Raw genomic sequence first — 23,431 nt, forward strand, 5'->3', positions numbered from 1 at the left:
ACTTTTAATGGCCTCCAGGGTCCCTTTTTGACCAGGTGTTCTGGTCAAAACTGGGATGCCTGGCAACCCTACCTGCCCCTGGGCTTCTTCCCCAGCCCTCGGCAGAACGGTAAGAAAGGAATAGCCGTCCCAACACACAATTAGCCCAAACATCACCCTGGCCTCCCTCCTCTCCAGAGATCCCTGACAGGCCATGGCCCAGCTCATCCTCAGGGCAGTGCTCACAGGACCCCTCTGTCACGTTTGTCCTCTGCTGTGTTGGCTCTGTGGGGAGAGTTCTGGCCACCTCACAGGGCCAGGCCTTTCTGAACTGGGCTTCTGCCTTTGAAGGCCCCCACTCCTCCATGCCTGGCATGCCTGAGCCCAAAGCTGCAGGGTTTGTAACCCCCTAGCCCTGGTGCCCACACCCTGATGCAGGCTGAAGGCCCCATTGCGGGTGGGGAAGTCTCAGAGGGGCGCTGGGGTGAGTCCGGGGAGCTAGTCTCGGAGCAGAGCTGAGCAGGTGAGCTGGGCATAGCTGGGGGTGCATTCCCCCTGCAGCTTCAGAGCTGCGAAGCTCTGGGTGAGCACAGGCTGGATGTCAGGGCCAGCAGAGCAGTGACCCACTGAGCTTGAGTGAGGCTGCTTCCAAGCCCAGAAATACTATGTCCCAGCTGGCGGCCATGGCCCGCTGAGCTCCTTGCCTCTCTGGCAGCTGGCCCCCATGGCTGCAGCCACACAAGCCCAGGAGGGCGTGGGCCTCTGCAGTGGCCATGGGAAGGCACAGTGCTCTGCCAAAGCCCCCATGGGACTGTCACCTGATGTGCTGAAATTACCTCTGAGCCCGTTTTCCTTGCCAGCTTGGGATTCCAGAACCCCGTCTTGTTTAGCCAGACACATTAGCCTGCTGCAACACAGACTCAGGGTCTGGGCCACAAAGCTGCAGAATTTAACCAAAAACAGCTCAGCAGGTTACCTCTCCAGCACCCAGACACCCAGTTCCCATGGGATCCAAACCCCAAATAAATCCGTTTTACTCTGTATAAAGCTTATACAGAGTAAACTCGTAAATTGTCCGCCCTCTATAACACTGATAGAGAGATATGCACAGCTGTTTGCTCCCCCAGCTATTAATCGCTTACTCTGGGTTCATTAATAAACAAAAGTGATTTTATGAAGTATAAAAAGTAGGATTTAAGTGGTTTCAAATAATAACAGACAGAACAAAATAAGTCACCAAGCAAAATCAAGCAAAAACATGCAAGTCTAAGCCTAGTACATTAAGAAACTTTGATTACAAGTAATATCATAGAATATCAGGGTTGGAAGGGACCCCAGAAGGTCATCTAGTCCAACCCCCTGCTCAAAGCAGGACCCATCCCCAATTAAATCATCCCAGCCAGGGCTTTGTCAAGCCTGACCTTAAAAATATCTAAGGAAGGAGATTCCACCCCCTCCCTAGGGAACCCATTCCCGTGCTTCACCACCCTCCTGGTGAAAAACCTTTATTGTAATATCCAACCTAAACCTCCCCCACTGCAACTTGAGACCATTACTGCTCGTTCTGTCATCAGCTACAACTGAGAACAGTCTAGATCCATCCTCTCTGGAACCCCCTCTCAGGTTGTTGAAAACAGCTATCAAATCTCCCCTCACTCTTCTCTTCCACAGACTAAACAATCCCAGTTCCCTCAGCCTCGCCTCATAAGTCATTTGTTCCAGTCCCCTAATCATTTTTGTTGCCCTCCGCTGGACTCTCTTCAATTTTTCCACATCCTTCTTGTAGTGTGGGGCCCAAAACTGGACACAGTCCTCCAGATGAGGCCTCACCAATGCTGAATAGAGGGGAACGATCACGTCCCTTGAGCTGCTAGCAATGCCCCTACTTATACATCCCAAAATGCCATTGGACTTCTTGGCAACAAGGGCACACTGCTGACTCATATCCAGCTTCTCGTCCACTGTCACCCCTAGGTCCTTTTCCGCAGAACTGCTGCCTAGCCATTCGGTCCCTAGTCTGTAGCTGTGCATTGGGTTCTTCCGTCCTAAGTGCAGGACCCTGCACTTATCCTTATTGAACCTCATCAGATTTCTTTTGGCCCAATCCTCTAATTTGTCTAGGACCCTCTGTATCCTATCCCTCCCCTCCAGCGTATCTACCACTCCTCCCAGTTTAGTGTCATCTGCAAACTTGCTGAGGGTGCAATCCACACCGTCCTCCAGATCATTAACGATGGGTCTGTGTGCGCAGGCCAGCTCGGGGCAAGCGAGATGGCGGGGTGGGGCACGGTTGTGCTTGCATGTGCTGTGGGGAGAGCAGGGAGCTGGGCCAGTCCTGTGGGACAAGAGCCAATGCTTTGCTTTCTCCCCCCCCACAGGACTTCCCCTGGGCAGGCCCCAAATCCACACACTCCCCCCACCCTGGTCCTCCCACCCCAGGGGCTGGAGCTGACCCAGCCACATGGTCCTCCCACTTTAAGGGGTGCTCCTGTGACTACAGGCCATTTCCCACAGAGGCTGGGCTGTTATTAAACTCCCTGCGGCTGTGCCATGGGTTTGGTCCCAGTGCCAAGACAGATCTGCAGCCCGGCTGCAGCGCGCGGCACGGAGACGCGGCTCACAGAAGCTGTGATCAAGGACGCCTGCTCAGGCCGGCTGAGCCTCCCCCCAGCTCTGAGGAGACTCTGGTCACACACAGGCCTCCCCGTCCGTGTCCTCCGAGCAAAGGAGCACCGGGCAGCGCAGCCAGCAGGGACGTGCCATTCTCCAAGGCAAACCAAACCCCTCACATGCCCAGCACCAGGCAGCGCTGGGCCAAGGCTGGCCCTGCAGCCAGCCAGCCCGGCCGCACTCTGGCCGAGGGAGGCTCTAGCAAAGTTTGGCTGTTTCGATCTAGCCCCCGCAGACACTCTGCACTAAGGCCGGAGGGGACGTGATCCCCAGCTGTAAGACCCTGCGTGGGGTACAGAGATCTGTCAAGGAGCTCTGCGGGCTCGCAGAGGAAGGGCCCTGCAGTGGCTGGCAGTGGAAGCGCGGCAAATTTGGACCAGCCCACGGTGCACGTTGTTGGCGGGGAGGGTAACTAGCCCCTGGAACAGCTCGCCCCGGTCGGGGCTGGACGCTCCGTCATGGACCACGGGTCGATCTCTACCCGCTCTCCGGTGGGGCTCAGTGAGGGGCAGGTCTCGGGCCGGCGCTCTGCAGGGGGTCCGGCAGGGGTGCTGTGATGCTGGGCCCTGCCCTCACACCACTCACTGGAGCCCTATGAAGGCAGCAACGTCTCCCAGGACACGGAGACGCAGCTGGGGTGCGGGCCCATTGCCATGGGCGGCTACAAGGGGCCTGCTGTGGCCTTTGTGCTCGGGCTGGGGGCACAAGGGCAGCTGGGGTGCAGACACGGCCCCAAGGGACCCTGCTAAAGCATCCCAGCTGGGTCCAGAGGGATAATCCCTGGATGAAGAACCTGGCTTCTCTGGGGTGCCCTAGTGGCCACAGGCCGAGGTCAGTGGAGCTGTCAGCACTCTGTGCCGATGGCACTGGGACCTGCGGACGCGGCAGCCATGGCCAGGCCCGGGCCAGCTGGCGGGAAGGCTCTGAGCAGGGATCAGTGCCAGGCCCTGCTGGGATGCCCCATGCTCTGCACTGTGACCCGTCTGCCCTGGGCTGTGGGGTGACGGTAGAACCGTCAGCGCTTCACCCCAACGCCGGCTGAGCTCTAATGCCGAGAATGGCTGGAGCCAAGTCACTGGATGCCGTTTCTGTGCGTGCAGCGCCCCTGGGACCTTCTCCAGCTGGTGCCGGGACACCTGCCCGGGTGCTGGTGTGGGACTGCCTCACTTCTGTCTGCCTTGGGGGGCAGCACGCTGCGCCTAGCCCACACGCCAGAGAGACCAGGCCGGCGCAGCGGGAGCTGCCAATTCTCACCGGCCACGTCCTCCTCCTGCTCTCAGCTCCTGGCCTATTGCGCCAGACAGTGGCCTGGGTCTCACGCTGTGGACAGCGGATTCGGGATCCTGCGCCGTGGCAGCCCCTTTCCAGCACACCTACGGGTTTGTGAGCCTCACTGAATCCCGGGTGGGCGCCAGGAAGCGGAGGTCAGGCATGCCGGCAGAGACGGGCACGCCGCCCAGGGCGGTACCGAAGGGCCAGGGCCCAGGAGGGCAGGCGGCGTTAGTACCCACGGGGGCGGCAGAGATGGAGCAGGAGCCGGAATCAGGGTCTGCCATGGAACACGAATCAAGCGTATGGCAGATTGGAGGGGCCGGGGGAGGGACTGGACCCAGCGGCACAGGATGGAAAAGGCGCGGCTTTGTGGCAAGCACTGGCGGTAGGCCAGCCAGACGGCTCCACAGGGCGGGTCTCCCTGGGCCAGGCTTTGCAGCAGCAGATCAGCTCGGGTTGTCAAGTTCTCCTCCTGGTCTAATTACCTGGGGCGCCTGTTCTCACAGAAGGGTCTGCAGCAAGAATTCACCCCAGGAGCCAGCGCTCAGAGGCCCCGGCCACCTGCCCTGCCTGATGCCGTGAGGCCAAGGCTTGTTTCCCTCAGCAGGTGTGTGCCCAGGAGGCAACTGGCGCGAGGTGTGCCCCCAGCATGCTGGGAGTGCATGACATGCCGATCCACAACGGCTCTGCTGGACTTGGTGGGATTTAAAGCTAAGCACCTGCCGGGAGCGGGGCCTGGACCGCAATACGGGCAGAGGAGCGGCATCAACGCCCCCACCCTCAGGTCACACACAAACCTACTTACAAACGGGTGCTGCAGCTGCTGGGGTTGGCTGGCTGTAACGTCCTCGAGCTCACGGCTCCCCTGTGCCCAGGGGCAGGGCCTGACTAGTGAGATCAGACAGCGGCACAGATGGGACCGACGGGCACCCGCAGTGCCAAGGACCCCGCGCACCAAGACAAGAGGAGGCGACACAAAGCACATGACCGTGGGACTTTTTTCTTTTTTTTTTTTCCTTTTTTTGCACAAAAACAGTACATTTATTCAAGTGTTCTCCAGCACAAGTACATTAGAAAGGAGCTTTTCTTTCGTATATTCTTCTGGGCACCAAAGAAAAAAGAAATGGGATGAAGGCGAAACGGACAGACTTCCTACATCTGCTGCACGCATTGACCTTTTTAATTAGTTCATAACAGCTATGTCACGAGCAATACTTACACAGAGATACAACAGAACACCGGGGCGGGAGAGGCCGCGGGGCCCCTTCCCGCCAGGTCGCAGAACCATACTGTGAAATGTACATTATTTATTGTCAATAAATATAGAAGCAACCCTAAAAAAACCAAAACATAGCGGCTGAAGGATGCTGGAACCAGAAACCAGAATAACCCTAATCATAAAAAAGGAAAGAAAGAAAAAGAAAAGCGGGGGGGAGGTGGGTGTTAGCTGCATGGAATGTACACTAGAGAGGTCCTAGCGCTGGGGGCTCAAGCCAAATCATAGGGAACAGTCAACGTTATTACCAACGTCTCTACAGCGTTTATTCTTCAGTATGAATAAATGATTTCCCACAAATAGTTAAGCATCAGCTACTTCAATGCCTAGGCTAAAACACATGAAATCTCTCATTTCGTTTTCAAGTACAAAGTTAAAATGCCTTTTTGTTTTTTAATAATAATATAGAAGAGTAAAACAATAATAGTGCTCTTTGAAACTCCACAAGAAAACAAAACAAACAGTCATTGTCCAGACAGCAGACTTAATTTAACAATATAGATTTTTAATAAAATGTTTTAGCACCTTGTTTGTCACCTACTCCCTCGGCGGATTTCTAAGGAATTTAGGCTTTTTTGTTTTCGATACAGGGCTGTGCAACAAAATTTGCTTTTTGCTTTTTTAAAAAAAAAGAGTGTGTTGGGTATTTTAAAAACCTTAATTCTCCCCGTCTGTGTCCCGAGGCTACAGGCTGGGAACCGGGTGGCTTGTGTCCGGTGCTCCCGGAGACGGGGACTGGGGAATCTGGAAAACAAACTGCCTGAAAACGCTGCCAAAGGGCCATTCCCAGAGTTTCCAGTTTGTGGAGCAACAGGAACCTGCTTTACCCACCGGGCTCTGCCATGGGGGGTCCCTGCACCCCCCTGCAGCCTGGTTCCCCCACATTCACACCAGCCTCACGCAGGAGCTGCCCCTTGCAGCCAGTGGTGGCTCCTGGTGGAAAGCTGGTGGGAGGGTGGTGCTGGGCCCCAGGCCTCCCCAAGTTTCGCACTGCCAGGCTCGCAGTGGAACAAGAGGTCGGGAAAGCGACGGCTCCGCAGGTCTCTGCTGAGACCCGGGCAGGAGGGTGGGAGCCTGGGGCCCATGTCCTGCCGCCTTTACCAAAATGTAAAGATTAAAGGGCCAGAGCTGCGAACGCGGCTCTGCTCGGCCTGCAGCGCCTGCCCTCCCTCCCTCCGCGACCTTACGCTGGCTCGGCCCCGCAACCTCCCCCCAGTGTTCATGCACAGTTATGGGGGTTCACAGATTCCCCACTTAGCACCAATCCCATGGTAGAGAGACTAGGAGGGCAGAAGCGCCCATGGCTGACCCCTCCCACGGCCGTCTCCCCTCGCGAGCCGTGCGTGCTAGGCCGTGCCAGGCCCGTGCTGCCTCTCGGGGGGCAGCCCCTGCCCCCACTGTTAAAGGAAAACTGCAACGTGAATAAGAGACTCAAACTCCCTCCCCAGCGAGTTGTAGAGAAGCGCAAACCACGAGAGAGACCCCAGTGCCCCGGGAAGCTGCCATGAGAGTGCCCGAGAGGCAGGGCAGGGAGTGGGGGGGCTGCCCGGCAGGGCCAGCTGCTGGAAGGGACGCGCTACCCTCCTTTCGAGGTGGACCTGCTGTGACATTAGCAAGCACCCACAGGCAGGCCCCGGTAGCCACCCCTTCCACCTGCGGCACCCTGCCCTGCCCAGCAGAGAGAAGTGTCAGGCCCTGAGAGACCCCGGCACCATTCACAGTTATGGGGAGCGAGACAGCGACAGGGATTGCGGCGAGCCGCCCGACCCCCTGCGCTTTAGCACCAAGCCCTGCAGTTTTCCTTTAAGAACTGGCCCCGGGACATGACCTCCCTTTGCCCCAAGGGGGCTGTGCTGCACGGACCCTCCCTCCCCAGGGGACCCTGGGAGCGCTCGGCCCAGGGCTCCTCCCAGCTCAGAGGCCTCGGCCACGCAGCTGATGCTGCGGGCTGGAGCAGCGAGGAGGGGAAGCCCTGGGGTGGGTGGGCTGCCATGGCACCGACACCTGCTCTGAGACACCAGGCCTCACGCTGTTGCTCCTGAGCACCTTGGGGTGGGTCCAAGCCCCAGCTCCGCCCTCCCGTCCTGCACACGGTGCGGCAGGTCCTTTCCCGCGGGCCAGTGCAGCCACAACGGGTAGGAGGCCTGAGGGGGCTGGGGAAGCTTCCCAGGGCAGGTCTAGTCCTGCCGGAGCAGGGGTGGGGACAGCTAACGGCCCGGGGCTGACACAGCAGCTCCTGGCTTTTCCGTGGGCTGGCAGGGGGTGAGGGCAGGTCACCGGCAGCTGCGTGGGCCACTGCGGCTCCCCGGGCACCTTGCCCGGGGGCTGGGGTAACCGCCTGAGGCGTTCGAGCCGCCCCCTGTCCTGCGAGCGAGCCGAGCTGCACCGGCCCTTCCCACTGCCTGCCGCGGCCCCGGCCCCGTGTGCCCTGGGGGAGGGACGCAGGCAGGACCCCCCTGTGCCCAGGACCCCCCTCGGTTCCCCTCAGCAGATCCCTGCGTCTATGGCTTTGAAGGGGGCTGCCCCCCACGCAGTGGGGCGTGTGCACTCACTGGCCCCCCGAGGGTCTATTTTGACTCAGGGTGAAGGCAGGGGCCGCTCCCACAGCCAAGCCCAGTGCAGCGAGAGCCGACAGAGGCCCTACGTCTGAAATGGAGAGTGGGCCCCTGGCCCCCGTGACATGGGGTGGGGGGCTGGACTGCGAACAGTGCCTGGGACAGTCTGTGACGTCACTGCCCCAGGCAGTGTGCTCAGGTGCTGGGCAAGGCAGGGCTCCTGCCCCGCTCCCACCAGGCTGGTCACGGAGCCACTCTCAGGGGGTGCCCCACGCCCGTATGCAGAGATGACCCAGGCACGTCTCACCAAGCCAATAGCCGCAGGCTGGCGCGGGGGAGGCGGGGGAGTCAGCAGCCCCGTGCGGGTGGGTGGAGAACGGCCCTTAAAGGGAATGCGAGAATTTGGGGCTGGGATCTGTGACCCCGGCCCGGCCGGGGGCGAGTGATGACCTGCAGCTAGGCAGGGCCAGAGCCCTCCCAAGTCCCTGCGCTAACCCAGCCTGCCAGTGTGTGCATGTGAGCACACCAGGGGCGCTGCAGTGTCCTGCCCGTGCCCACGGCTCCCGTGGGCACAGGGGGCCGGCCGTCTGCGTGTGCCACGGCTCCCGTGGGCGCAGGGGGCCGGCCGTCTGCGTGTGCCACGGCTCCCGTGGGCGCAGGGGGCCGGCCGTCTGCGTGTGCCACGGCTCCCGTGGGCGCAGGGGGCCGGCCGAGTGTGCACCACGGGGGTGGGGTGCTCCACTGTCCACGTGCGCATGCACGAGGGGGGGACACTGTCCACAGGGGGGCAGGGAATGCCACTGTCTGTGTGTACGGGGACACGGGGCCGCCACTGGCCAGGCATGCCGGGTCCTTTGTCTTCGTGTGCATATGGGGTGGAGGGTTCCCCAGTCCGCATGTGCGCGCAGGCTCCTCTGGGGTGAGCGTGTTCCACGCTCTGGGCGTGCACGTGCGCATGCTCATCGGGGTGTGTGTGTGTGTGTGTCTACGTGCGCTCAGAGAGGTCCGTGTGTGCTCAGACGTGTGTGTTCGTTCCCACTGTGCGCGCGGGGGGGTGTCCCGCTGTCAGCGTGCGCACGGGGGGGTGTGCGTGTCCCGCTGTCAGCGTGCGCGCAGGGGTGTGTGTGTCCCGCTGTCAGCGTGCGCGCAGGGGTGTGTGTGTCCCGCTGTCAGCGTGCGCGCAGGGGGGGTGTGTCCCGCTGTCAGCGTGCGCGCAGGGGGGTGTGTGTCCCGCTGTCAGCGTGCGCGCAGGGGGGTGTGTGTCCCGCTGTCAGTGTGTGTGCGGGGGGTGTGTGTCCCGCTGTCAGCGTGCGCGCGGGGGTGTGTGTCCCGCTGTCAGCTGTGCGCGCGGGGGGGTGTGTGTCCTGCTGTCAGTGTGTGTGCAGGGGGGGGGTCCCGCTGTCAGCGTGCGCGCAGGGGTGTGTGTGTCCTGCTGTCAGCGTGCGCGCGGGGGGGTGTGTCCCGCTGTCAGCGTGCGCGCGGGGGGGTGTGTGTCCTGCTGTCAGTGTGTGTGCGGGGGGGGGGGGGTCCCGCTGTCAGCGTGCGCGCAGGGGTGTGTGTGTCCCGCTGTCAGCGTGCGCGCGGGGGGGTGTGTCCCGCTGTCAGCGTGCGCGCGGGGGTGTGTGTGTCCCGCTGTCAGTGTGTGTGCAGGGGGGGTGTCCCGCTGTCAGTATGCGTGCGGGGGGGGTGTCCCGCTGTCAGTATGCGTGCGGGGGGGGTGTCCCGCTGTCAGTGTGCGCACAAGGGGGGGGTGTCCCGCTGTCAGTGTGTGTGCAGGGGTGTGTGTGTCCCGCTGTCAGTGTGCATGCAGGGGGTGTGTGTGTGTGTCCCGCTGTCAGTGTGCGCACAGGGGGTGTGTGTGTGTGTGTCCCGCTGTCAGTGTGCGCACAGGGGGTGTGTGTGTGTGTGTCCCGCTGTCAGTGTGCGCACGGGGGGGGGTGTCCCGCTGTCAGTGTGCGCACAGGGGGTGTGTGTGTGTGTCCCGCTGTCAGTGTGCGCGCGGGGGTGTGTGTGTCCCGCTGTCAGTGTGCGCAGGGGGGTGTGTGTCCCGCTGTCAGTGTGCGCAGGGGTGTGTGTGTGTGTGTGTGTGTCCCGCTGTCAGTGTGCGCACAGGGGTGTGTGTGTGTGTGTCCCGCTGTCAGTGTGCGCACAGGGGTGTGTGTGTGTGTGTGTCCCGCTGTCAGTGTGCGCACGGGGGTGTGTGTGTGTGTGTCCCGCTGTCAGTGTGCGCACGGGGGTGTGTGTGTCCCGCTGTCAGTGTGCGCACGGGGGGGTGTGTGTCCCGCTGTCAGTGTGCGCACGGGGGGGGGGTGTGTCCCGCTGTCTGTGTGCGCACAGGGGGGGGGTGTGTCCCGCTGTCTGTGTGCGCAGGGGGGTGTGTGTCCTGCTGTCAGTGTGCGTGCAGGGGGGTGTGTGTCCTGCTGTCAGTGTGCGCACGGGGGGTGTGTGTGTCCCGCTGTCAGTGTGCACACGGGGGGTGTGTGTCCCGCTGTCTGTGTGCGCACGGGGGGGGGTGTCCCGCTGTCAGTGTGCACACGGGGGGGGGTGTGTGTCCTGCTGTCTGTGTTGTGTACATGTTCCACTGTGGGCTGCTTCGCGGTGGGAGGACAAGGTTCCGTCGTCCGTGTGGGTACACGGGTGCGGTTTTGACTGTCTGTCGGGGGTGGGCAGTGTCCCTCCGTCCGTGTCCCTCCGTCCTCACGGGGGGTGCGTGTGCAACCACTGCCCAGCCTGCGGCATTAAAGCCGGCCCCCTCGGCACACGGCGGGAGGATTCTGCAGCGCTTGGCACTGGCCTGGCTTCGGGAGTCTCACCGCTGCCTCCCCCAGGAGTGGCGAGGCCAGTGCCAAGCGCTGTGGAATCACCCTCCGGGCGGGCAGCTGGAGCCAGCTTGTGTCACCGGTGAGTCGGGCCCCGAGGGGGCCGCGTGCTCCCCACCGCACGGTCCCGTCACACAGCTCGACGGCGTGCGGGCGAGCTGGGGCCGGGCGGCATGGGCGCAGCATGGACGCGTGGGCGCACTCACGCTCTGGCACGGGCAGGAGGGAGGGAATTTCCTTAGCCTGGTTTTAAAATTCCATTAAAAATATTTTCAAAAGAAGCCTCCGGCTTGTCTCCAGGGCAAGGCCCTGCCCAGCAGCAGAGCGGGGACGTCCCGTGCTGCGGCAGGGCCCACGCAGGACGGAGCTGCTGCCGCTGCCTGGCAAGCGGGTGGCTGTAGTCACACCCAGTGCAGTAATTAGCCATGTAGACAAGCCCCAGGCGCCTCCAAAAGAGCAGCTCAATGGGCAGGGGAGGGGCGTTACTGAGGAGGCAGGTCAATACGCAGGGCGGGGTGGGCGTTACTGAGGAGGCAGGTCAATGGGCGGGGGAGGGGCATTACTGAGGGGGCGGGCCAATACGCAGGGTGGGGTGGGCGTTACTGAGGGGGCGGGCCAATGGCAGCGCAGGGCAGGGCGGGCGTTACTGAGGGGGCGGGCCAATGCTCAGGGCGGGGCGGGTGTTACTGAGGGGGCGGGCCAATGGCAGCACAGGGCAGGGCGGGCGTTACTGAGGGAGCGGGCCAATGCTCAGGGCGGGGCGGGTGTTACTGAGGGGGCGGGCCAATGCTCAGGGCGGGGCGGGTGTTACTGAGGGGGCGGGCCAATGGCAGCGCAGGGCAGGGTGGGCGTTACTGAGGGGGCGGGCCAATGGCAGCGCAGGGCAGGGTGGGCGTTACTGAGGGGGCGGGCCAATGCTCAGGGCGGGGTGGGCGTTACTGAGGGGGCGGGCCAATGGCAGCGCAGGGAAGTTATTGAGATGGTGGCTGGTCAGTGCCCTTGTGACAAGACTCAGGCCGGGGCGTCTGCCCGCGGGACAACACTTCCGCGTGCTGGGAAAGCCCCTCACAGCTGCTCTCCCCTGGCAGGCTCAGCAGAGAGGCCAAGACAGACACCAAGCTCCTTCCATGCCCGCTCTTCCAGGCCATGCCAGCAAATGCCCCTGGAGGGCCAGATGATCCACTGGTGCCAACTGGCTGTGCTAGGGCCATGCCCACATACAGCAGGGCACAAGGCCTGGATCGGTTAGCTTTGGCCATGTGCCCCCCTGAATGTACCACGCCCCCGGCCGGCCTAGAGCTCCCTCTGGGATCTCAGCCTGGCCCAGCTGGCACTGCTCTGCAGCGGATGCTTGCCCACCTGAGTGCCTGCAGCAGCTGCCGGCTTCCCCCGGCGGGCTGCATAGGCACACGCCAGGGGGAAAGCTGCCTCTGCTCTGCCTACCCAGGCTGTCGGGCTGGTGCTGGGCCCCCAGCCCCTGGAATCCAGGAACAGAGGTGGAGCCCCTCTGGAGATGCTGCTCTCCTGGCTCTGCTGGGGGGATTCTCCCTCAGGGGGGCCTGCCAGTGCGATTCCTAGTCTAGCCCTTGCCCACTTCCTGCCCCACAGAGAATGCGCCCTCCGCCCAGGCCGCGAGGAGTGAGGGGCAGCGCGCTGGTGGCCGATGGGAAGGGACCGCACAGCTGCAGTTCAATCAAGTACTAAAAGAAACAGAATTCACAGCGTCCACAAAAAGAGAGAACCAGCCTCCCCGCTGGGCCGGGAGCACCCCACAGGGCAGCCAGAGCTCTGCCCTGCACCCCCAGGCCTGGATGAGCAATGGGGGGCGTCTGCCCGGCCCTCCTCCCACCTCGGCATGAACCTACAGACGAGTTCTTCATTCTACAACAAAGAGACAAGAAGAATCAAAGATGGCATCAGCTTCTCAGTATAAAACTGCAGCCTGTGAGTTCGGAGGTGACCCAAAGCATCGCTCTGCCCGGTGCTGCACCCCAGCCTCAGGCCAGGGGAGGGGAGCCCCTCGGAAAAGAACACCCAAAGGCGACGTACACAGAAAAGCACCAGTACGTTTGTGTGTTGTTATTCTCTGGCGAGGGCTTTCTCTCCCCCCGGCCCCTGCGGGTGGGCGGGCGGGGGCAGCCCCGGACCCGCTTCTCCCCAGTGCGTGGGAGGGGGGCCTTCCTTTTCGAAAATAAAAAGGTTATTGCATGACGTGGGACGGAGACTGCCTCCTGTCCCTCCCCCGCACTGCCCGGGGGCGGGGGACCAGTGCCTCCCCTGCCCCCGGCACTGAGTCTGCATGGTCCCCCCTGCGGAAAGCCCTGGCACGTAAGGCAACGTGGAAGCTGATGTTTTGACTCACCCCGCTGTTGAAAAGCACCATTATGAAGTCAGGATGTACAGTAGTAACAGTACCTTTTATATATCTATCTAGCTAGCTCGCGCTCACACCTGCCGTATATATATAAACTGTAAACAAGAGGTAACAGCGGCATCTAGGATCTGCTTTCTTCAAGGTTTCCTGTGTGGTAGGCACCCGAAATACTGTAGAAAAGTGTGTGGTGTGGTGCGTGTTCTTGGCTTCCCTGCTAGTTGGTTTTGCTTTGCATCACCAGTGATGGTGCTGGTAGAAGTAAGTAAGGCTCAGTGCTGGAAGTTACGGCGCAGGCTGAGCACTCCCTGCTGGGTGCTCCTACGCTCACCAGACCAGAGACAAAACTCGAGCTCAGAGCGACAGGTCGGCAGAACCTTTCCTTCGCGTCCCCCTCTCTAGGCTTGGGTTTCTGCTAGTGTTTCCTGCTGGCTTTGCCCTCCTGCTACGACAGCGCTTGCTCACAAGCTCGGGAAAGCCTTTCGCCTCGCTCGCAGCTTCGAGAAGCAGAAACCAAACTAACAGAAAAACCCATCCAGAAAAGAGCGGAAAATTAAAAGGTTACCAAAAAAAACCGGTTTTTGTTTTTTTTTAAATAGGCTAAAAGCTGAACATTGAAAATTCAGGAGAGGACACCGAACCCTTTCGCTTGGGGAGACGCGGTGGATTCCCATCGGGTTTAATCCTTTCTCTCTTCTGGGTGCTGATTTTTCTCTTGTTCCACATTTTCACTTCTCTTCTCATCTGATTCGTTCCACTTCACTAGTTCCTGTGTGTCTTACACGCAGGCAAAGTATTCCTTCAGGGGAGCAAAGAGATGGCGGATCACCGGCACGCTCCAAGATCTGCCGAGCAGTCTCTGCCGGGCCAGGCGGCTCATGTTGGAGACATCTGTGTAATGAACCGGGAAGCCAAAGACCCTGCATGGAAAGGAGGGAACAGGAAGAGCACAGGTTAGCTGATTTCCTGCCCCAGGAATCCTCCTCCTTGGAGCCACTTAGCACCTGGCAGGATCCGGGCTTGACGGTAACGTTCTCGGGTCCACATCGGTACACTGTAAAGGTGCTCAGACACCACGGTGACGGGCTCGGTGAGAAAACCTAGACAGACAGATGGGCTTGCGAAGGCCAAGACTAGGCTGGGGCCCTGCTTGGCTTCTCTGTGACCTTCAAAGCAGAGCTGCAGAGGGGGCTTGTGTGTGTGTCCAGGGCTGTGCTGCCTGCTGGAGAAGTGGCAGGTGAAGGACATGAAGCTCGACTCATGGAGTCGGTCAGGCTAAGAGACCTTGGTTTGCTTCATGCCAACAAACGAGCTCCCGCTCTGAGATTCAGCTCCCCCTTGGCCCCTAACGACAGAGCTCCCCTGGTGCATTCAGAGCCATCCAAGTCCTCCAGCACAACCAGCAGTACGAGTCCCCAGGCCTCCTTTCCCAGGCACCAGCGCAGACAGGGCCCAGCCGCCCTGGGAGACCAGCCCAGAGACGGTGCAAACCCAGGGAGCCGCCCCACCCCCGCAGGCCAGCAGTACCTCTCCATCTCCGTGCACCACAGGATGTCCTCCTTCTCGTTCATGAAGACGGGGAAATGCTGGTCCTTGCCCTGCTTGATGGAGTTGGAGCGAGTGGTGATAGTTCGCACTTTGCTGAACTAGAAGGGACAAAGCAACGTTCTGAGCAAACCAGAGCCGCAGCCACTTCCCCCGCCCCGGCTAACATGGCCTAGATGGGGGCCCAGCTGGGCAGCCCCCAAGAGCTGCTCCGAGGGCGCCTGTCTGCTCAGAGCAGCCTCAGGTCTCTTGCTGGCCCAGACCTTCGTGGGGCCACTGAATGATTCTGATTTATCCCCATCCTCTGCTGGCTCTGGACTCGCTCTGGGGCGAGGGTGGAGCTCCCATTCCGGCCTGGCCCCTTGGCAGCAGCTAGGCTAGTCTGTCCCTCCCCTCTCCTGGTCACTAGGTCCTGCCTGAAGCCAGGCTGGGGGGCTGGAATCACCAGCATCCCCCCCAAGCCCCTTGCTACCCTCCCGTGCTCCGCTGTGGTGACTGCGTGGCCATGGAAGGGCAGAACAGGAATCCTGTCTCAAGTGAGCCCACGTGCTGGGGCAGAGCCACTCCTTGGGGAGCGAGCTGAGCATCTTCCTCTGACGTCCATCAGGGCCAAAGCAGGTGCCTTTCCCCCGCTTCTAAGAGCAGCACAAATGTCATAGGTCCCATCTCCTGGTGCGGGTATTCCCAACCGCTCCCAAAGTGTGCCCCACGTCTGGCCCCCTCTGCCTGCCTCACTGGGCCTGCTCTGCCCCCCACCGCCCCACCCTGCTGGCTGGGATCTGCTCCCCATACTGGTTGGCTGTGGCCCACCCTGTTGGCCATGGCCCCACCTTGGCCTAAATCCCAAAGCGACACAGTGCAGTGCGTGCCCCCTCCCACTTCGGCACAGGGGCTGATGCCGCCCTGGGTCGGGACAGCACCCGGAAAAGGCCCAGAGGAGGCACGGCCCAACTCCCAGGGCTATGCTCCAGCGCCTCCTGGCTGCCCCACGGAGGCTCAGGCACTGACCTTTGCTATCCTGCCGTGCTCCAGGCACTCCTGAAGTTCCAGCTTATCGTTCACTGTAGATGCCAATGGCCTAGGAGACAAAAGGGCGGGAGGTTGAGAACGGGCATTAACCCTGCACTCAGTGCTGCTGCTGCTATGTTCCAGGTGCGCCCGCCAGGGGGCTGGGCTCCCACCCATGCCCCTCGCACACAGCATCTGTACGCCCTAGGGGGGCTGGCCGTGTGCCCAGGGCGCCTGTATCCCCTACGGGGGCTGGCCGCGCCCGCGGTGGCCGTATCCCCTACGGGGGCTGGCCGCGCCCGCGGTGGCCGTATCCCCTACGGGGGCTGGCCGCACGCATGGCGCCTGTATGCCCTACGGGGCCTGGTCGTGCCCACGGTGGCCGTATCCCCTATGGGGGCTGGCCGCACGCATGGCGCCTGTATGCCCTACGGGGGCTGGCCGTGCCCATGGTGGCCGTATCCCCTATGGGGGCTGGCCGCACGCATGGCGCCTGTATGCCCTACGGTGGCTGGCCGTGCCCACGGTGGCCGTATCTCCTATTGGGGCTGGCCGCACGCATGGCGCCTGTATGCCCTATGGGGGCTGGCTGCACGCATGGCGCCTGTATGCCCTACGGGGGCTGGCCGTGCCCATGGTGGCCGTATCCCCTATGGGGGCTGGCCGCACGCATGGCGCCTGTATGCCCTACGGGGGCTGGTCGCGCCCACGGTGGCCATATCCCCTATGGGGGCTGGCCGCACGCATGGCGCCTGTATGCCCTACGGGGGCTGGTCGCGCCCACGGTGGCCATATCCCCTACGGGGGCTGGCTGCACGCATGGCGCCTGTACGCCCTATGGGGGCTGGTCGTGCCCACGGTGGCCGTATCCCCTATGGGGGCTGGCCGTACACCCGAAGGGGGCTGGCCGTGCAGTGGGGCAGGTGAGGGCCCGCTGGTAGTGCCAACAGCCCAGGGCTGTGCAGGACTCCCAGCACACAGTGCCACCGACCACCTGCTTGCCCCATAAAGGCCCCCGGGCAACCTTGTGGGCCCATCCTACCCATGGGGGGAGGGGGAACAGCTCATGGACCAATCCATTATCAATGGGGGGAAAAGAAGTGGTGCAGCTCGTGGACCGATCCATTAGCAATGGGGTAAGGAGGTAGAGTAACTCATGGATCTATTCATTAACCATGGGGGGAGGAGGTACAGCAGCTTGTGGACCAAAGCATTAGCAATAGGGGGAAGAAGCAGAGACGCTCATGGACTGATTCATTAGCAATGGAGAGGAGAAAGCAGCTCATGGGCTGGTCCATTAGCAATGAGGGTGAGGAAGCATGGACTGATTCATTAGCAATGGAGAGGAGAAAGCAGCTCATGGGCTGGTCCATTAGCAATGAGGGTGAGGAAGCATGGACTGATTCATTAGTAATGGAGAGGAGAAAGCAGCTCATGGGCTGGTCCATTAGCAATGAGGGTGAGGAAGCATGGACTGATTCATTAGCAATGGGGAGGAGAAAGCAGCTCATGGGCTGGTCCATTAGCAATGAGGGTGAGGAAGCATTGACTTTGATGGCTTTGTGCCCAGGTATATTGCATTGCTGTTGTCCAGACATGGGATGATGAAGGTGTGACTAACCACGGCCAAGTCCTTATCTGCCAGGATGGAATGGAGTCTCCTAACGAAAATGGATGTTGCTATTAGAAAGGACTCAAATCTGTGTATCCTCCATGGGCTGTGAAAGAGGAGAGCTTCCCCCATCCCAAGGAAGTTCTTTCATGGGTGATCCATATGGATCAGAGTCCATGTCTGTGGAGGGGGAAGGCTGGGGGAATCAGGGGTGGTATTGGGAGGAAGGTTGGTCTCCATGGCATTGTCCCTGCTAGCCCTGGCCTGAAAAGCATCCCAGTGTGAGGTAATTCTGAACCAGACAGAATGACACTAAGCTGGGGGGGAGAGGTAAATAAGCTGGAGGGTAGGAATAGGGTCCAGAGTGACCTAGCCAAATTGGAGGATTGGGCCAAAGGAAATCTGATGAGGTTCAACAAGGACAAGTGCAGAGTCCTGCACTTAGGAAGGAAGAATCCCATGCACCGCTACAGACTGGGGACCGACTGGCTAAGCGGCCGTTCTGCAGAAAAGGACCTGGGGATTACAGTGGACGAGAAGCTGGATATGAGTCAGCAGTGTGCCCTTGTTGCCAAGAAGGCCAATGGCATTTTGGGATGTATAAGTAGGGGCATTGCTAGCAGCTCAAGGGACGTGATCGTTCCCCTCTATTCAGCATTGGTGAGGCCTCTTCTGGAGTACTGTGTCCAGTTTTGGGCCCCCCACTACAGAAAGAATGTGGACAAATTAGAGAGTCATTCACAGGACAACAAAAATGATTATGGGGCTGGGGTACATGACTTATGAGGAGAGGCTGAGGGAACTGGGCTTGTTTAGTCTGCAGAAGAGAAGAGTGAGGGGGGATTTGATAGCAGCCTTCAACTACCAGAAGGGGGTTCCAAAGAGGATGGAGCTCGGCTGTTCTCAGTGGTGGCAGATGACTGAGAAAGGAGCAATGGTCTCAAGTTGCAGTGGGGGAGGTCTAAGTGGGATATTAGGAAACACCATTTCACTAGGAGGGTGGTGAAGCACTGGAATGGGTTCCCTAGGGACGTGGTGGAATCTCCATCCTTAGAGGTTTTTAAAGCCCAGCTTGACAAAGCCCTGGCTGGGATGATTTAGTCGGGGATTGGTCCTGCTTTGAGCAGGGGGTGGGACTAGGTGACCCCCTGAGGTCCCTTCCAACCCTGATCTGCTATGATTCTATGACTGGTCCATTAGCAATGGGGGTGAGGAAGCATGGACTGGTCCATTACAATGGGAGGGAGAAAGCAGCTGAAGTAGCTCATGAATTGATCTATTAACAATGGAGCAGCTCCTGGGTCAATCCATGGGGGGGGGGAGTGGAGCATACAGTGCACTGATGCATTAGCCATGGGGTGGTGGGGCAGGAGACAGCAGCTCGTGGACCAATCCATTAGCATAGGGGGGAGGAAATGGAGCAGCTTATGGACCAACCCATTAGCAATGCAGGGAGGAGGCGGAGCAGCTCCTGGACAGAGGGGAGGAGGCAGAGCAGCTCCGCATTGGCAATGACCTGAGGAAGCAGAGCAGCTCCTGGACCGATCCATTAGCAACAGGGTGGTGGGGGAGTAGACAGCAGCTTCTGGACCGATCCATTAGCAACAGGGTGGTGGGGGAGTAGACAGCAGCTTCTGGACCGATCCATTAGCAACGGGGTGGTGGTGGTGTGCTGGAGAAAGCAGCTCCTGGACCAATCTGGAGAATTTCCAGGTGATTCAGCCTCGCCACTTCCTCCGCCAGAGGCAGGAGAGCCAGTTACAACCTCCTGCTCGGTGGAGTCACTCATGCCCCTCTGATCACACTGCTGCTGCAGGGACATCACTCTCTGCCTCTCCCCCGCTGACTCTGGCCCTGCTCAGAATGGGACCACAAACACCACCACCCAGCACTTCACAAACACTCACAACGCGTCTGCCCTGCCCCCTGCGCTGGCTGAAGTCTCATCCTCATCTTACAGAGGAGGACACTGAGGCACACAAGGGGAAAGGACTCGACTAGGGTCAAAGAGGGAGCTGGTGTCAAAGCCTGAAAGAGAACCCAGGAGTCCTGGCTCCCTGGCCTGGGCTCTCAGTGCTCTGCCCGTGCAAAGAGTGAGCGTCAGGTGCCGAGGGCCATGGGAACACACAAGGAACGTCCCTCGAACGGAAAGGGCTGAGCTATGCTGGTGGGAGCCACGCCGGGATTCCTGGTGAAGAGAGGAGCCTGGGACTTTGTCTCTTTGTGGGGATGTGCTCAGGGTAGAAATCAGGAGTTCTGAGCTCCCATGTGCCCCCAAAGGCTGCTCTGCAGAGTGGAGGGCAAAGAGCTGGGAGTGAAATCTACAACCCGATTACCCGCACTCCTCACGGCCTTGGGGTGCCCTGCTCGGAGCACACACGGGTGACCTGGCCCCTTCATGCCTACAGTAGCACCGAACAACAGAGAATAGGCTGAGTGCTAAGGGGCTGAAGGGCTCCAAAGGCTGGTTCGAAGAGGCACGATTAAAATGAATTATGCTGGCTGGCAATCCCCCGGCCCCTGCTCCGCTATCATGCAAGAAGCAAACGGCCCAAAACTCGGGGTTCTCTCACCATGCTCTCACCAACCTGTTCATACCGGGAAGGTTACCCCAGAAGTACCGGGCCCTGTGCGCTGCAGACACCTCTTTGGCATCAATCATCACTGGGTTGGACTGCAAACAAGGAAAAAAAGCAGTAAAGTAACACAACATGCCCACAGCACAGATGTGCTGCAACACAGCTCCATGACAGCGCTGTAACACTGCATCACAATCCCTAACACAGCTCCGTGACAGTGCTGTAACACTGCAACCCAATCCCTAACACAGCTCCACGACTGGCCTGCAACACTGCACCCCAGCCCCCAACACAGCTCCACGACTGTCCTGTAACACTGCATCCCAGCCCCCAACGCAGCTCCACGAGAGCACTGCAACACTGCACCCCAGCCCCCAACACAGCTCCATGACTGTCCTGTAACACTGCATCCCAGCCCCCAACGCAGCTCCACGACAGCACTGCAACACTGCACCCCAGCCCCCAACGCAGCTCCACAACAGCACTGGAACACTGCATCCCAGCCCCCAACGCAGCTCCACAACAGCACTGCAACACTGCATCCCAGCCACCCAACACAGCTCCGTGACAGTGCTGTAACACTGCATCCCAGCCCCCAACACAGCTCCACGACTGTCCTGTAACACTGCACCCCAGCCCCCAACGCAGCTCCACGAGAGCACTGCAACACTGCACCCCAGCCCCCAACACAGCTCCACAACAGCACTGCAACACTGCATCCCAGCCCCCAACGCAGCTCCACGACTGTCCTGTAACACTGCATCCCAGCCCCCAACGCAGCTCCACGAGAGCACTGCAACACTGCACCCCAGCCCCCAACACAGCTCCACAACAGCACTGCAACACTGCATCCCAGCCACCCAACACAGCTCCATGACTGTCCTGTAACACTGCACCCCAGCCCCCAACGCAGCTCCACGAGAGCACTGCAACACTGCACCCCAGCCCCCAACGCAGCTCCACGAGAGCACTGCAACACTGCACCCCAGCCCCCAACGCAGCTCCACGAGAGCACTGCAACACTGCACCCCAGCCCCCAACGCAGCTCCACGACTGTCCTGTAACACTGCATCCCAGCCCCCAACGCAGCTCCACGAGAGCACTGCAACACTGCACCCCAGCCCCCAACGCAGCTCCACGAGAGCACTGCAACACTGCACCCCAGCCCCCAACGCAGCTCCACGACAGCACTGCAACACTGCATCCCAGCCCCCAACACAGCTCCATGACTGTCCTGTAACACTGCATCCCAGCCCCCAACGCAGCTCCACGACAGCACTGCAACACTGCATTCCAGCTCCCAACGCAGCTCTATGACTGTGCTGTATGTCACGGAGATTGGGGGAGTCAGGGCCCTGCACTCCCACTTCCTGCGATTCACCATGACTCTCAGCCAGCCGGTAGAACAGAAGGTTTATTAGAGACGACAAGAACACAGTCCTGACCAGATCTTATAGACATAAACAGGACCCCTTAGTCAGGTCCTTCTTGGGAGCAGGGAGATTAGTCCCCAGCTCTGGGGGCTCCCTCTTCTTCCCCAGCCCACTCCGAAAACAAAAAGCCTCCAGCCGACTCCCCCAGTCCCTCCTCCAGCCTTTGTCCAGTTTCCCAGGCAGAAGGTGTCACCTGGATCCAACCTCCCTCCCGGCTCAGGTGACAGCCAGTGAAGTCACCCCCTGCTATCTCATCACCGGTCAGACAGTGGCAGTAAACTCCCCTGCCACGTTCCCAGGTCAATCTGCCCCACTCAGTCCCTGCTGCGTCCCATCTCTCCCCCCTTTGAGACGGAACTGAGCGGGGTTCATAGAATCATAGAATATCAGGGTTGGAAGGGACCCCAGAAGGTCATCTAGTCCAACCCCCTGCTCAAAGCAGGACCAATTCCCAGTTAAATCATCCCAGCCAGGGCTTTGTCAAGCCTGACCTTAAAAACCTCTAAGGAAGGAGATTCTACCACCTCCCTAGGTAACGCATTCCAGTGTTTCACCACCCTCTTAGTGAAAAAGTTTTTCCTAATATCCAATCTAAACCTCCCCCACTGCAACTTGAGACCATTACTCCTCGTTCTGTCATCTGCTACCATTGAGAACAGTCTAGAGCCATCCTCTTTGGAACCCCCTTTCAGGTAGTTGAAAGCAGCTATCAAATCCCCCCTCGTTCTTCTCTTCTGCAGGCTAAACAATCCCAGCTCCCTCAGCCTCTCCTCATACCTCATGTGTTCCAGACCCCTAATCATTTTTGTGGCCCTTCGCTGGACTCTTTCCAATTTATCCACATCCTTCTTGAAGTGTGGGGCCCAAAACTGGACACAGCACAAATCCAGGTTTTCTAACCCTCCGCTCCCCCCCCCAAACTCACTCTCCTGCTGGTAATAGCTCATCCAAAGTGACAACTCTCTTCACAATGTGTATGATAATCAAGGTGGGCCATTTCCTGTACAAATCCAGGTTCTCTCACCCCCTCACCCCCCTCCAAAAACCACACACACAAACTCACTCTCCTGCTGGTAATAGCTCATCCAAAGTGACCACTCTCCCTACAATGTGCATGATAATCAAGGTGGGCCATTTCCAGCACAAATCCAGGTTATCATGCACATTGTAGGGAGAGTGGTCACTTTGGATAAGCTATTACCAGCAGGAGAGTGAGTTTGTGTGTGTGGTTTTTGGAGGGGGGTGAGGGGGTGAGAGAACCTGGATTTGTGCTGGAAATGGCCCACCTTGATTTTCTCACTCCCCCCACCCCCATACACACACAAACTCACTCTCCTGCAGGAGAGTGAGTTTGTGTGTGTGTGTGTGTCCCCGGGAAAGGGGGGGGGGTTAAGAAAGCCTGGATTTGTGCTGGAAATGGTGATTACCATGCACATTGTAGGGAGAGTGGTCACTTTGGAAGAGCTATTACCAGCAGGAGAGTGAGTTTGTGTGTGTATGGGGGTCAGGGTGGTGAGAAAACCTGGATTTGTGCTGGAAATGGCCCAACTTGATGATCACTTTAGATAAGCCATTACCAGCAGGACAGTGGGGTGGGAGGAGGTATTGTTCCATGGTCTCTGTGTGTATATAAAGTCTGCTGCAGTTTCCACAGTATACATCCGATGAAGTGAGCTGTGGCTCACAAAAGCTCATGCTCAAATAAATTAGTTAGTCAGATTAGTGCGTCCAGGCTGGTTGGAAAAGAGCTGTCGGTACGGATGCAGCACCTCTTTGATCTCAGCTTGCTGGCCAGGCGTTAGCTGATCGGAGAGAGGAACTGTTTCCAGGGGGGAACCAGCTCTGGTCCCAGGGAATAGATCTACTAAAGGGTCATCTCCCTGCTCTTCCCACTGTCCACACACGGCCGACACCACATTCCCCCTGGCATAATATGGCTTCATCATATTCACATGGTACACCCGGCGGTGGTGCGCCCGGTTAAACAGCTCCACCACGTAGTTTACCAATGGCTTGACAACCTTAAAATGACAACCTTCCCAGGCGGCCTGTAGTTTGTTTTTCCTCATGGGGATGAGAACCATCACCTGATCCCCGGTGGCATAGGCCCGCGCCGTGCGGTCATACCAGACCTTCTGCTTCCTCTGGGCTCTGGCCAGATTCTCCTTGGCCAAGCCCATGAGTTCAGCAAGTCTTTCTCAGACGGACAGGACATACTCCACCACTGATTCCCCATCAGGAGTGGCCTTCCCCTCCCATTTGTCTCTCATCAGGTCTAGGGGCCCCCCTTACCCTCCTGCCATATAACAGTT

The 23,431-nt window shown here is 59.6% G+C and overlaps 1 protein-coding gene across 5 annotated transcripts in view; it reads right to left on the minus strand.

The window, feature by feature from the left end:
- Positions 1-4,905: 4,905 nt before the first annotated feature.
- The window catches only part of DNMT3A (DNA methyltransferase 3 alpha), a 267,504-nt gene continuing 248,978 nt past the window's right edge, over positions 4,906-23,431 (minus strand). For 3 of the 5 annotated variants that reach the window (XM_073335457.2, XM_073335456.2, XM_073335455.2), the window contains 4 exons: positions 19,696-19,781; positions 15,496-15,565; positions 14,470-14,588; positions 4,906-13,862 (listed from right to left, as the gene is read on the minus strand). In XM_073335457.2, coding sequence (XP_073191558.1) covers positions 13,721-13,862; positions 14,470-14,588; positions 15,496-15,565; positions 19,696-19,781 — 417 coding nt within the window. In that variant the 3' untranslated portion in view covers positions 4,906-13,720. Of the gene's footprint in view, positions 13,863-14,469; positions 14,589-15,495; positions 15,566-19,680; positions 19,782-23,431 lie in introns of those variants that run through there. The other 2 variants (XM_073335454.2, XM_073335459.2) reach the window with 2 other exon arrangements.

Source organism: Lepidochelys kempii, chromosome 3, assembly GCF_965140285.1.
Source record: "Lepidochelys kempii isolate rLepKem1 chromosome 3, rLepKem1.hap1, whole genome shotgun sequence".
Taxonomy (NCBI): Eukaryota; Metazoa; Chordata; order Testudines; family Cheloniidae; genus Lepidochelys; species Lepidochelys kempii.